The 12,718-nt window shown below is 35.7% G+C and overlaps 1 protein-coding gene across 1 annotated transcript; it reads left to right on the forward strand.

Moving 5' to 3' along the window:
* The first annotated feature begins 3,583 nt into the window (after positions 1 to 3,583).
* LOC103716162 (GDP-mannose 3,5-epimerase 2-like) lies at positions 3,584 to 10,408 on the forward strand. Its single transcript, XM_008804049.4, has 7 exons — positions 3,584 to 3,698; positions 4,964 to 5,380; positions 8,803 to 8,896; positions 8,992 to 9,121; positions 9,231 to 9,363; positions 9,676 to 9,883; positions 9,969 to 10,408. Exons 2-7 carry the CDS (start codon positions 4,965 to 4,967, stop codon positions 10,122 to 10,124), a joined length of 1,137 nt encoding a protein of 378 aa, XP_008802271.1. The 5' UTR covers positions 3,584 to 3,698; position 4,964; the 3' UTR covers positions 10,125 to 10,408.
* The last annotated feature ends 2,310 nt before the right edge of the window (positions 10,409 to 12,718 follow it).

Consider the following 12,718-nt stretch of genomic DNA (forward strand, 5'->3'; position numbering starts at 1 on the left):
AAATAAGATCTGGGATGAAGCTACAGCAACAGAGAAAACAGAAAGAATGGAGTGAATACACTATAGTTCAGAATTACATTCATTTATATAGTAATGGCATGTATTCTGGATTGTTCTATGATCCGGTTGATCCAGCTGGAGTTGATATAGTCTGTCCAGCTGAGAATGAAGCTGAATCAGTTGATCCTCTAACCGATTCAGTTGAGTCAGTTTGCTTGAAACTTCTAGAACTCAATACTATGATCATACTCTCACCAGATTTTTTTTTTTTAATTTAAGTAGCACCTTTGAAGAAACAAGTATCCTTTGTGCTGTTTTGGTCAGTTATATTTCTTAACCATCCTGAAAAATTTGATGGCTCCATGCCTTAATTCTAGAACCTAATCCTTTCCGTCGATCCTCAAAAGCTTATGCAGAAATATCTCCACAAGCATGTGAACCTATAATTCTGTCATATCTTTAATGAAAAATATTCATATAATTTCTTTGATGTGAACTCCATTATTGTGCCTCATTTTTTTGTTGAAAGAGCATGATTTATGTCCGAATTCATAAATATAGGGCTCCAGATCGGAATATTCAAATAAAGTCTAGCTTAGGACATGAATGAAACCACCCTGCTTTTGAAGCAGCAGTGTTCTTCTATCTGCAACTATTTATGAATTGGGTAGTGACGCAGCAGCTATAAGATGCAGCCATGTTTGAAAATGCAACTAGAGTGCATATGGTAGAACTATTAATTAGACAGCTATAAGTTTATTTGGTTAAAGATCCAAAAAAAGATACTTAATCTAGATAAGTTTATTTCAGGTAGAAGCGCAATTTTTTATTTTAGTGTTTTTTTTATTTTATCTCACGAAACATGGAAGCACTATACAAGAACTCGTGCGGATATGTATTTAGTCTCATATCAATTATTCGTTGGGTAGATCTTGAATACTGATACCGAATCAAGAAATTCAAAAAAATATCTTTTGTCTAGCCATTTTGAATAAGATCTTAAATTGTTATACATGGTATTAGAATTTAAATGAGCAAGACTCATGAGGTTATGAATTGTTACACTACACAAACAACAAATAAAATTACTTGCCAATTAGTTGATTGCTGACAGAATACCAATAATTAAAACTATTTAATGGATGGTTAGCTATTTGATGTCCAAATACAGTGTTAATCCGAAAATTGATGATTGACTCAGCTAGAGGGAGGCAGGGCCAGATTGATATCATATTTTCAACGTGTACTGCAAAATCCTCACCGCAATATACGAACTAAGCGTTGAATGGCCCTACTCTTCCAAATTCTACGCCAATCACATGCTGCCCCGTCCAATAGTATTGTCCGGGCATAATCCAACGTTTCATTTAACTTGATATCCGCGTCGATCCTTGGATTCCCGCGATTTTAGCGGAATCCGGCCAGTCTGGTTCTCCGGATCCAACGCCATCCGCCCGTAAACCGCAGCTTCCTGACACTGCGCGCACCACGACACGTACGGCTCTGCTCCTTCTTCAGCCCGCTGTACGCCCATGACGTTCCCGACACCGTATCCAAGACAAGATCTCCCAATATCGAATGCCACCTTGTGTCGTCGCTCTACATGGCTAAGTATTGTATCTGATACATGACTTATCCGAACGGCAACAAGTGGTGGTTTTATGGCCCAGGATTTTCGTTAGGTACAGGTTCAATTTAATGAAAAAACTTACTTTTTACTAACTTGGCACCTTGTCATTCAAACTAGAACGGAGAAATTTTTTTCTTACAACAGAATGGAAGTCAGGTATCCAATACTTTTTAGCTGGATAACTGATACAAGCGAAAGAAAATATTAATTGATGTAATACGTTAACAATTTTGATTTGATTGTTGAAGCTTTCTTGTTTCAGATTCGGAACTTAATCAAGAGTAAATGATAAATAGGTTGATTCAATTGAAGTTTGTATTGGGACAGTGATGAGTACCATGCTTCACTTACGATGTCAAAGCGTTCATGCCAACCTTTTGTGGTCAGATACAGAAATTTTCATATTGTATATGATATGGTAAGAACAAGAAGTTGTTGTAAGCTTATATCATTTTAAAATTAATAATAATAATTTTAGCTAAAGATCTCCTGTTACATTAGGTAGAAATATTTAGCCATTATTTAGAATTTTTATTAACCATGTCCACATAACAAAATGACCTAAGTTGTTATTTGGCATTTTATTTGATCACTCGATTAAATGTTCTTGAACTAAAATCTCCATGTCAATTAAACAAGCTGGATAAACAAGCACAACTGAATAATGTTGTAATTTTTTCATCATCATTCATTATTAAATTAATGGAACATTAGCTTCTATTTATGATGACTAATATCATATTTTAAAATAATTTAGTCAAAAAGCTTGATGGCTTAGATGATGTTAATAGTTTTCCTCGGGATAATAAACAATGATTTTAGAGATGGCTAGTCATTAGAAGAAACTGATACCATGGAAATCTTATCCACACCATCCAATGAGCAAGTTGGCATAGATTATTTCACACATTTAATTCATCTAAACTATTAAATGGCTTCCTTAGCCACTTGAGAACTTGGTTACTTATTTTTAACGGTCTTCTCACAGCATTACACTATCTATAGGCTTCTTTGAAAATTTAGATGGAACGTTAACATATTATAATATTATTGATAGAAGAAATATATATATATATATATTTGACAAAAAGAAAGAAAGATCAAGAAAAAAAAGAGAGGCAAACACATGTTAGATTATCAATATCACTTATAGTTATGCTAAATCACCAATAATATTACTGCTACAACAACCTATTGGTTTTTTATTTGGTAGCATCCACTATAAATATATTGAACTTGCTGATAAATGATACAAAGTTGGTCAAATGCAAATTATACCAATAATTTTTTTTTTTTACTAAGAGAGGAAAAAAGGAGAGCAAGACCGATCCATGCAATAGTTATCCAAGTTTAGATTTTTGAATATACCATCCAATGATCGAATCCAAAACTCCTCTGCTAAACAAAGAGATGAAAGCATGAGGACAAGCTTCACACAACATGCATGCCCATCAAATTATATACAACATATTTGGTTAAAATATCAATCATCGATATAACATCTAAAGTTACTCATTTAAAACCAAACACAAATAATATAGTAATTATTAAAGAGGAATATACCTAATATGGTTTCAGTTGTTCACTGGGTCTGGTACATGGGACGCACCATGTCGCGCACTGAGCCCAAAGGAGCTGTGGATCGAAGTAGCAGGGAGACGCACCGTGTACTAATGTCGGCAACCCGTTCACATGTAACATAACCAAGGAGAGAAAAAAATTAAAAAAGAACAAAATCTTTCCGGCCGCCATGCTCCCACGAGGGTCCCGGCGGATCCCGGCTCGATACGTGGTTCCAACTTCCCAGCGACAAGCGGTGCGTAAATCGATTAAATCTCCCAATCTCGACCGTCCGATCCTGGGGTCCACTGTGTCGCGGCCTCGCCTGATCCACAAGATTCGACAAAAAAAAGTGAGAAAAAGGACGTTTTTTTATTATATTTTTAATTTTTAATTTTCTTTCTTCTATAAAAGCAGGCGGCGAGCGCCGGGGATTTCAGGAATCTCTTTAGGCTGTCTTCCTTGCTCTGCCCTTCGCGCTTCTCCTACTCTGTTAGAAATTTCCGAGGTAACATTTCATTGGATTATCGCGATATAGTTGTGATTTTAGCGGAATATTTGTTTTCGGGATAAGAGAGATCCGATTTGCTGGGATGTTTTTTTCCCGATTACTCGTTTACTTTTAGAATTCCTTGGAGTTTTTTTTTTCATTGGTTATTTTTGGCGAATGTTTTGGTTTTCTGAGAAATTATTCGGTTTGTCACAAGTTTTACGGTGTTTTGATCTGATTTCTTCTTCGCTTTTTTTTTGTTCACGGGCGCTTCACCGGTGATCGGGGTTTTCGATTTCTGGACTTCGAAAAACATATTTGTTTCGTTTATGCCCCCAGGACGTAAAAAATGCTTCAATCAAGCTTGTATTGGATCACATGGAAAACAGCTAGCTTTTTGATGGTTGTTTCTCATAGGGCTTTTTCTTGTTCTTTTCCTTTGCTAGTTCTGTTGTGGAGTCTTTCACATTGTAGGAGATTCTATCTATATCGTGTAATCCTCTTTGTCAGCGTTATGGGTGATTGGAAGTTTAAGCACACACACTTGTTTTTGATATTCCTTTTTAGTATACAATATCTGAATATTAGAGAGCTTTTCTTTATGCAACAATGATGATTGAGGTTGTTAAAACTCTGATGTAATTGTTATGAGAACACAGTATACTTTATATTAGATTTGAACTTTTCTCAAGGTAAAGAATCTTGGTATGTTGAGGCTTCTCAAGGTAAAGAATCTTGGTATGTTGAGGCTTGTTGGTTTATGGTGGTCATTTTGTCCGATTCGAATCAAAGATTTGGGTGGGACTTGCAGGGAAGGTTGCCAATTGTTTGTATTTTCTGTTATCTGTCTATCAGCAGCTTGTGACTCATAGATTTTGAATTTTATGTCCCTAAATTTATTGGACTCCATTCTCTGTCTAAGGGTGTACTTGTCGTATCTGCCCATGCCTCATTATCTACTCCATTTATGCAGGATGTACGAGCAGCATGATTAATCTGTCATTTTCCAGTAGATTTCTGATATAGTTTGTACCTTAGATTCTAGGTTTCGGTGTTGCTTGGTTGCACTTGTGTTGAACTTGTATTTGCTTTCTTGTTATTTTTGACTTAGTGATTTGTAGCATAGTAGCCTGCTTTTTTAGTCATATTTTTCACTAAAAGGTTTATTTTGGCCTTAAATGTTCTTTAGTTTCTTCTTATAATTCTGAGCACAGACTTTCTTTAACAAAAAAAATCTAAGCACAATCCTCTGAGAAAACTGCATGGGTTTACCTTTGTTGCAGAATGGGCAGCACTGGGAATGAAGGAACCAATTATGGAGCATACACTTATGAAAATTTGGAGAGGGAGCCATACTGGCCTTCAGAGAAGCTCCGCATTTCCATCACTGGTGCTGGTGGCTTCATTGCCTCCCACATTGCGAGGCGTTTGAAAAGTGAGGGCCACTATATCATTGCCTCTGACTGGAAGAAGAATGAACATATGAGTGAGGATATGTTCTGCCATGAGTTCCACCTTGTTGACCTCAGGGTCATGGACAATTGCCTGAAGGTCACATGCGGTGTGGACCATGTGTTCAATCTTGCAGCTGATATGGGAGGGATGGGATTTATCCAGTCCAATCATTCTGTAATTATGTACAATAACACGATGATCAGTTTTAACATGCTTGAAGCTGCAAGGATTAATGGCGTCAAAAGGTTTGTGGAGTTCAATTCTGCTTTATTATCTTTGTAGTTCTAGGTTCAAGTATTGCTTGTTATCTTTTCTTGCTTGATTTAGGTCAAGTTTGCTAGATTTTTAGTTGATATTTTCCTCTCCCAGTGCCTCTTAGTTTGTTGTTATGTTGCCTATAATACTAGCAAGTCCATCAAATGATGACAAACTCCATTCTAGCTGGCATTCATAATCTAAAAAATTCATTGCAAGGCATCTAATGCTCAGGGCTGTCAAATGAACTGAGCAGCTCGAGCTAGCTTGAGCTTAGCTTGGGAAAAGCCCGAATCAAGCTCAGTTTGTACCTATATAAATAAAGCTTGAACCAATAAAAATCAGGCTTGAAATTAATTTCAGCTGAACCAAAAATTGACCCAGCTTGATCATGTTCAACCTGGTAAGGCTTGAACATATTTCTATGGTATATAAAGATTCGCATACATTTATGTTGTACATAGTGGAGCATCAGATAAAGGCTTTTGTGATTTTTTCTATTCATTGAGTCAATTAAATGTTTAGTCAGGCTTGGTTCAGGTTTGAATTCAATATCAAACCAAGCTGAGATAAAACTTGAATCAAATTTTAATTCAGATTTACCCATGCCTGATTCAAGCTCAAATTGGTTTTTGCTTGATTTAGGGTCACCAGGATGATCTTTTAGGCTAGCGTTCGGCTCAGGTTGAACTTAAGCTTGGATTGATCCAAAATAGCAGTAAACAAATCAAGCTTGATTTCATATTTCAAGCATGAAATTAAAATGCGACCCAAGCCTGATCAAGCTGAGGTTGATTACATCCCTACTAATGCTGCAAACTCTCTGCTCCCATATGCACATATGGACTAGTCCTCATGGTGCAAGACAAAATTATAAACAATAATAAGTTTGGAATGATTATTTGATGGTTGAGAAGCTTACAATTATAATAAGTATAAATTGTAAAGATATAATTTTACAAATATAGATTTAGAACTTATTCCTATCAAATAATTGGTGCATTTCTTTCTCTTACGTATTCTCAAATTTACTCTTCAAAAAATGTGTCTTCATGCAAAATAAAGAGTGTAACTATGCAAGGACTAGTAACTTAGCCCTTTCATCTCTTTTCCTTTTTCATCTTTATCGCGTTTAATTATTCAAGACGCATCATAGGCAAAATTGTTTCCATGTTAATCTATTACTTTAGCAAACTATGGAAAGGCTCCTTTTTCTATTTTTTCCTTCTTTTTTTGCCGTAGATTACTGTTTCAGGTTCTTATTTGGGTCAAGTATTGGGTGCTATCTTTTCTACTCTCTTTTCCTCTTTATTTATGACATCTTATTTGGGTTTGATTTACATTTTCCAGATTGCAATAACCAAAATAGGAGACAAACCATAAAGTTCCCTGTTCAGAACAAGAAATGAGCATTGTGTTTATGTCTTTAAGCAATTGATGCTTATATTTAAGAACATAAACAAGAAATGTTTATGTCTTATATGAAATTAAGGGAGCAAAGTTAAGCTATAAGATTTAAAAAAATTCATCTTATATGGCTTAAGATAGAATATATTTTATGATAGAGTTTCAAGATAGAAACTGTGTGCTCATTACCTTGATCAAGGTGTTCATAAGAAAGGTGTGGCAGTGGAATTGGGCTGAAAATGGGTTGGATATTATCTGACTCTATCCATTTCCTTATCTGGATCAGATTGCTTTTGAATAAAAATCCTCATCCAATCAAATCCAGATAAATGCCTATGAATTTGATGGATATCAGATCCAGGTCTGGATATCTGGCATCTACAAACCACCTATATTTGGGGGAAAACCATTCAACACCACCTAAATAGCCACTATGACAAAATACAGTTTTGTTATATAATCATGGTTTATTATACTTATTCAAAAGTTTTCATGTTATAAAATATAGTCGTTTCAAATATGTTGTGATATTCATATTTTTATAATTAATTCTTTTCATAAAAAGATCAATCCTTTTCCTCTGATAAAAAATGGAATATAAATAACTTTATTCTATTCTCTATGATATTTTCAAAACCTTTCTATATAAAATATTTAAAAATATCAAAAACTTCTTAATGTTCCTATATTTGCATTTTTTTTTACAAGCTATTTAAGAAATAGATAATTAATGTTTCTTTTTATTTACCCGGCAATTAAAGAGTGACAATATATTTAATATAGAAATTGTTTTAATAATTTTTATATTCTATATTTTATTTAAATAATTGTTAATTTTTAAATATAATTTTAATACAAATCTGGTCGATCCAAACCCTTGGTCAAATCAGTCATCGTGCAAGTTCAATAACTACATCTTAGACAATTACTTGATTATTTTGCATCTCGTGCAATCTTGATAGTGGATTTCATTCTCATTCTTTGTGATTATGTCATTTATGTTAGTTTTTATTATTTAGTTCCACTCAAAATCTCATTTATAATTGCGTAATATCCAATTTAAACCTGTATTTAGTTGGAGAAAACGGATATAACTAATATCCGACTTGTATCTATAGCTATTTAAAACAAATACGGATATGTTTAATATTAGATTCATATCCATATCTGTTTTAATATTAATATGGATGCTTATTTTGGTTTCCGTTTAATATCAATATCCATATCCATATTCAATGAAAAATATGGAGACGAATATGGATATGCCAGTATCTGGTCCATATCTTATCCTTTTTCAGCCCGACAGTGGAATGTTGTAACATTTATTTCATTAAAGATCACATACTTGTAGAGCTATTTTCTAAGAATAAAGTATCACTTGTTACATCCTGTGAGTTGCACTTCATACTAGCCATTGTTTTATCTCCATATTATGCGATGTGCTTTTTTATCGTTTAACAGAATTCTAAAATTAATGGGGCATGGTTTGAAATAGGTGTAGTGGATTCCAGGAAATATAAATTGTCCATTAGGAGAGTTTCCTGGAGTTTGCAGTTAGAATTTTGCATCAATTGACATATCTTTGTTGCTGACCAATGATACTTCTTAATCTTTTAAAATATTTTCTATTATTTATTAAATGTATGCTTCAGATCTGACAATTGTGCATTTTCTGTTTTGTCTTATTTTAAATTGGAGGATTTGGTGTCCTCTTCTCTGAACCAATATTGATGAAACAATGATGCACTGGAAATTGAGCTCTTGGAGATATTTATCTTGTATGAATATCTAATACATCCTGGTTTTTTGCATCATGAGTTTTAAGAAAAATTTTAATTCACAAGTTCTTTTCTTCTCCCCCTGTCTCTCTATGTTGGTATCTTCATTCTATGTTGGTATCTTTTGTATTCTCTTGGGAACTGGCTATTTTTCAAGGTTTTGTGTATTCTTTCTTGCCACTTTTCATGTGAACTGATGTAAAGAATGTCCAAATTATGGCATGCAGGTTCTTTTATGCCTCCAGTGCTTGCATCTACCCAGAATTTAAGCAGTTGGAGACGAATGTTAGTTTGAAGGAGTCTGATGCTTGGCCTGCAGAGGTATGTTTATCAACACTCTTCGTACTTGGTGAGCACCTCTTTAGCTGCACACATTCTGAGCACATGTTATTTTCCGAATATTGTTTCTCGTGTAGCCTCAAGATGCTTATGGATTGGAGAAGCTTGCAACAGAGGAGTTGTGCAAGCACTACACCAAGGACTTTGGTATAGAGTGTCGCGTTGGGCGGTTTCACAATATATATGGTCCATTTGGAACATGGAAAGGTAATTTGTGAGTTACCAGTCTATTTTATAAGTTAGTGAATCCAGTGATTGCATGATGGTCTACTTGTTTCAGCAACAACTTCTGAGGCTTTTCTATGATGCACTGTAGGTGGAAGGGAGAAAGCCCCTGCTGCTTTCTGTAGAAAGGCAATTACATCAACAGATAAGTTTGAGATGTGGGGTGATGGAAAGCAAACACGATCATTCACTTTTATCGATGAATGCGTGGAAGGTGTATTGAGGTAATCAGTTGACTCCACACTTAATGTCTACTTAGATGCTTTATTTTCAATACTGAAAATTGTATGCCGGGCCCGGTAGTTTGATTCTGCTTCTTAAACTAGCAAAACAAACAACAGATTTTACTGATTATCCTGATTGCTTCTTCAATTGCATTATAAAAACTTCAGATTCTGGAAAATTTCATAAATAAATCAATAAATAGAGACAGAATTTTTTAAATGGTGATATTTTTTGTTTGGTTTCTAAATATTTCTTAAATAGAGGTCGTTCTCTTCTTGATTTCCATTTAAAAATCTATTGTCATGCTTTAGATTGACAAAGTCAGACTTCAGAGAGCCAGTGAATATTGGAAGTGATGAAATGGTGAGTATGAATGAGATGGCTGAAATTGTACTTAGCTTTGGGAACAAGAAGCTTCCCATCCATCATATTCCTGGTCCAGAGGGTGTCCGTGGCCGAAACTCTGACAACACACTGATTAAGGAGAAATTGGGCTGGGCCCCTACTATGAAATTGAAGGTACGGCAGAGTTACTTTCATTTGAACTCATCTAGCTTGTTTGGTTTTAGCATCTCGTACATTGATTTTCTTTTAAATTCCATAGGACGGGCTGAGGGTCACATACTTCTGGATCAAGGAGCAAATTGAAAAAGAGAAAACAAAGGGTGTTGACTTGTCTGTGTATGGGACTTCAAAAGTGGTTGGAACTCAGGCGCCTGTCCAGTTGGGTTCGCTTCGTGCAGCAGATGGAAAAGAATGAAGTTGATAAGCTTGCGTTTACTATTTGCCTCGAGAGAGAACGTTACAGCTATCTAGTTTGGAAGTAGGGGAATTTCTGGAATTTACTCTGCTCTCTGTTATTGTTTCAGAGTTTATTTAGGGGTTAAGTTTGTTCTCATCGTATTAGAAGTCTTTTCAGGCTATGCCTACATGTTTTTTAAGATGTTACACTATAGAAATGGTATGGGCGCTTGCCTGCATGCTTTTTTCTATGTATGAGATACAAATAATAAATTAGTGGGATATGTTCTCTTTATTGTTTAATCTTTAGTGTTTACAGTCTTTAGGCAAGCCAGTCTCCAGAAATCATCCTTGCACTTGCCATGTTAGTTTAGAACAATCTTATTTCTCTAGCTCTGGAAGCTGGAAGTTGAACTAAAATGATAAGATAGGGAGGAAGCATAGTTACCATCTGCTGGAAATTTAATTCTTTACTTGGGGGTTTATGTCAGGTATTTCTGCAGGCCATTATATTTTCTTTTATCTATGCCAAAAACTCTTAGTTAAATCAGAAAGAGCTCAAAATAGAAGTGAGAATTCATTAATTAAACCATCAGAGGACAATAGCAGAAGTATTGTTACATTGACTTGCAGTATAAACAATACAGATTCTGGACTCCTATGAGCAGGCTAGGTATTGTCCCTTGTTTATTTGTTATTCCACTTCATTCTCCCTGCCTTACTATAGTAAGAGAGAAGATGAAGGCAAAGTTCTCTGATCTTGCTAAAGCATTCTGATTTGATTTAAACACACTTCTTCTCTGGTTTTTATGGTATAATTGCAGTGCCCTATTTAACTCTGCAAATTTGTTAGAAGAATTGCTTATTTTATTCTTGAAAATAAAATGAGGTCAGAGTCAGGACTTGATATCTGGCTATCCCGCTGTGAAAATATAATAATGCCGTATTTTGATTGAACGAAATGAGATGGAGATGTTACGACCAGCAATTTATTCTAGTGTCATTGATGCTCATTCACCAACTTTTTTGGAGTAGACTGGTTTGCATGCTTTTAGGCATCTTTTTGGAGTCCTCTCAACCTCCACCACAGGGTAGAAGTTTGTGACATAGATGGTAGCAAGGCTTCCTATTGCCAGTGGAAGGCCAACCAATGGACTAATAGTCGATGGCAAGATCTTGATGTCATGTTGTGTAAATGGCTTTAGATGGAAGATAAGTGCTATTAAGTATAGACTTTAGAGATGGCCATGTTATGAAGAATTCATTCTCAAAATAATTTGGTTTCATTGCATTCAGTGTTGCATAAAAGTACATAGATTTTACTAGGCCAAGCTTCATTCCTCACACATCTGATGATCAGTGCCGGAGTATGCAGTGTGTCCATAAATTCCGGATTTTTTTTTTAAGGATAATATGTTCGATATTTGTCGTAAGGATTGAACCCCGAACCTCTCCTACGGAGAGTTGGATCCTAGCCAACCAAGCTAACAGGTTAACAAATTTAAGATGGCTTTCGGAAAGCCCGGCCTGCTTGGTACCTTAGTTCTTGGAGAAATTATCCCCTACACCATATGTACCAATCTGGTTGTGCACCGTGCTAATCACCTCAACTCATTCATGATCATCGGGATGCGCATAAGATGAATGGAGTTCATAAGAACGAGATAGGTTGCTTGGCATGGTGCATGTGGTGTAGGGTATAATTTCTCTGGATCACGGGGAGGGCCAACAGGCCCACAACTTGTGTGGATGGTAGATTGTTACTCTTGCATTCATGCCAACATCTAGATTGGGAGATGTATTTTTAATGCTTCTGAATCTGATGTAGTAAACTAACCAGATGATAACTACGCAAGAATTGGCCTTGATTACGGTCTTATGAACCTGGCAGACCATACTTCAGATCATGGAGGGACCTTCTCATCCATCAAGCAATATAAAAAAGTGCAACCAGTTTGGCCAAAATAGCAGCGAGTAGGGATGTACATCAGACAGGTTGAACTAGGCATCAGTCAGCCTGATCTAAGTATAGTCAAACCCATGTTCGACCCAAGCTCAAGATTATGTGCTACTAGTGAGCAGGCCTTGAATTTGGTTTAGCCCATTTAAGAAATCTAAGAGGTTGTTCGAAGTTTTGCAAGTGAAGCTGCATATAGGTCAAGTTGTAGATACGAAGAATGCTTGCAACTTGAATTACATAGTAAATTGAGTTGCTTGTCCCATCGCAACTGAAAATAATTTTGCAATAGATCAACCATAAACAGCTATGAGATAAGTTGCAGCTGCTTCATTAGGCATCTTAATCGAAAAAAAAAAAATCTCTCTTTCTGCTCCTTCCCTTACTATCTCCCAGCCCGTCACACTCTCGAGCCTCTTCCTGCCGCCTATCTCGGTACCGCCGCCCGCCCTCGTTATTTAGGGCTCATTTGGTTTACGGAAAGTATTTTTTCTTCTAGGAATATGATTCTTGGAATGCAGATTTCTGGAAAGAGGATGCCTGAGAAAATACTTTTGGCATGTTTGGTTGACAATAGAAAAATGACAGATTTCCAAAGTGTTTATGTTTGGTTGACCATATGTGTAATTCCTATTATACCCTTAATAAAAATTAGG

Source organism: Phoenix dactylifera, chromosome 1 (genome assembly GCF_051530095.1).
Source record: "Phoenix dactylifera cultivar Ajwa chromosome 1, Ajwa_hap1_PhDact_Kaust_v1.1, whole genome shotgun sequence".
NCBI lineage: Eukaryota > Viridiplantae > Streptophyta > Magnoliopsida > Arecales > Arecaceae > Phoenix > Phoenix dactylifera.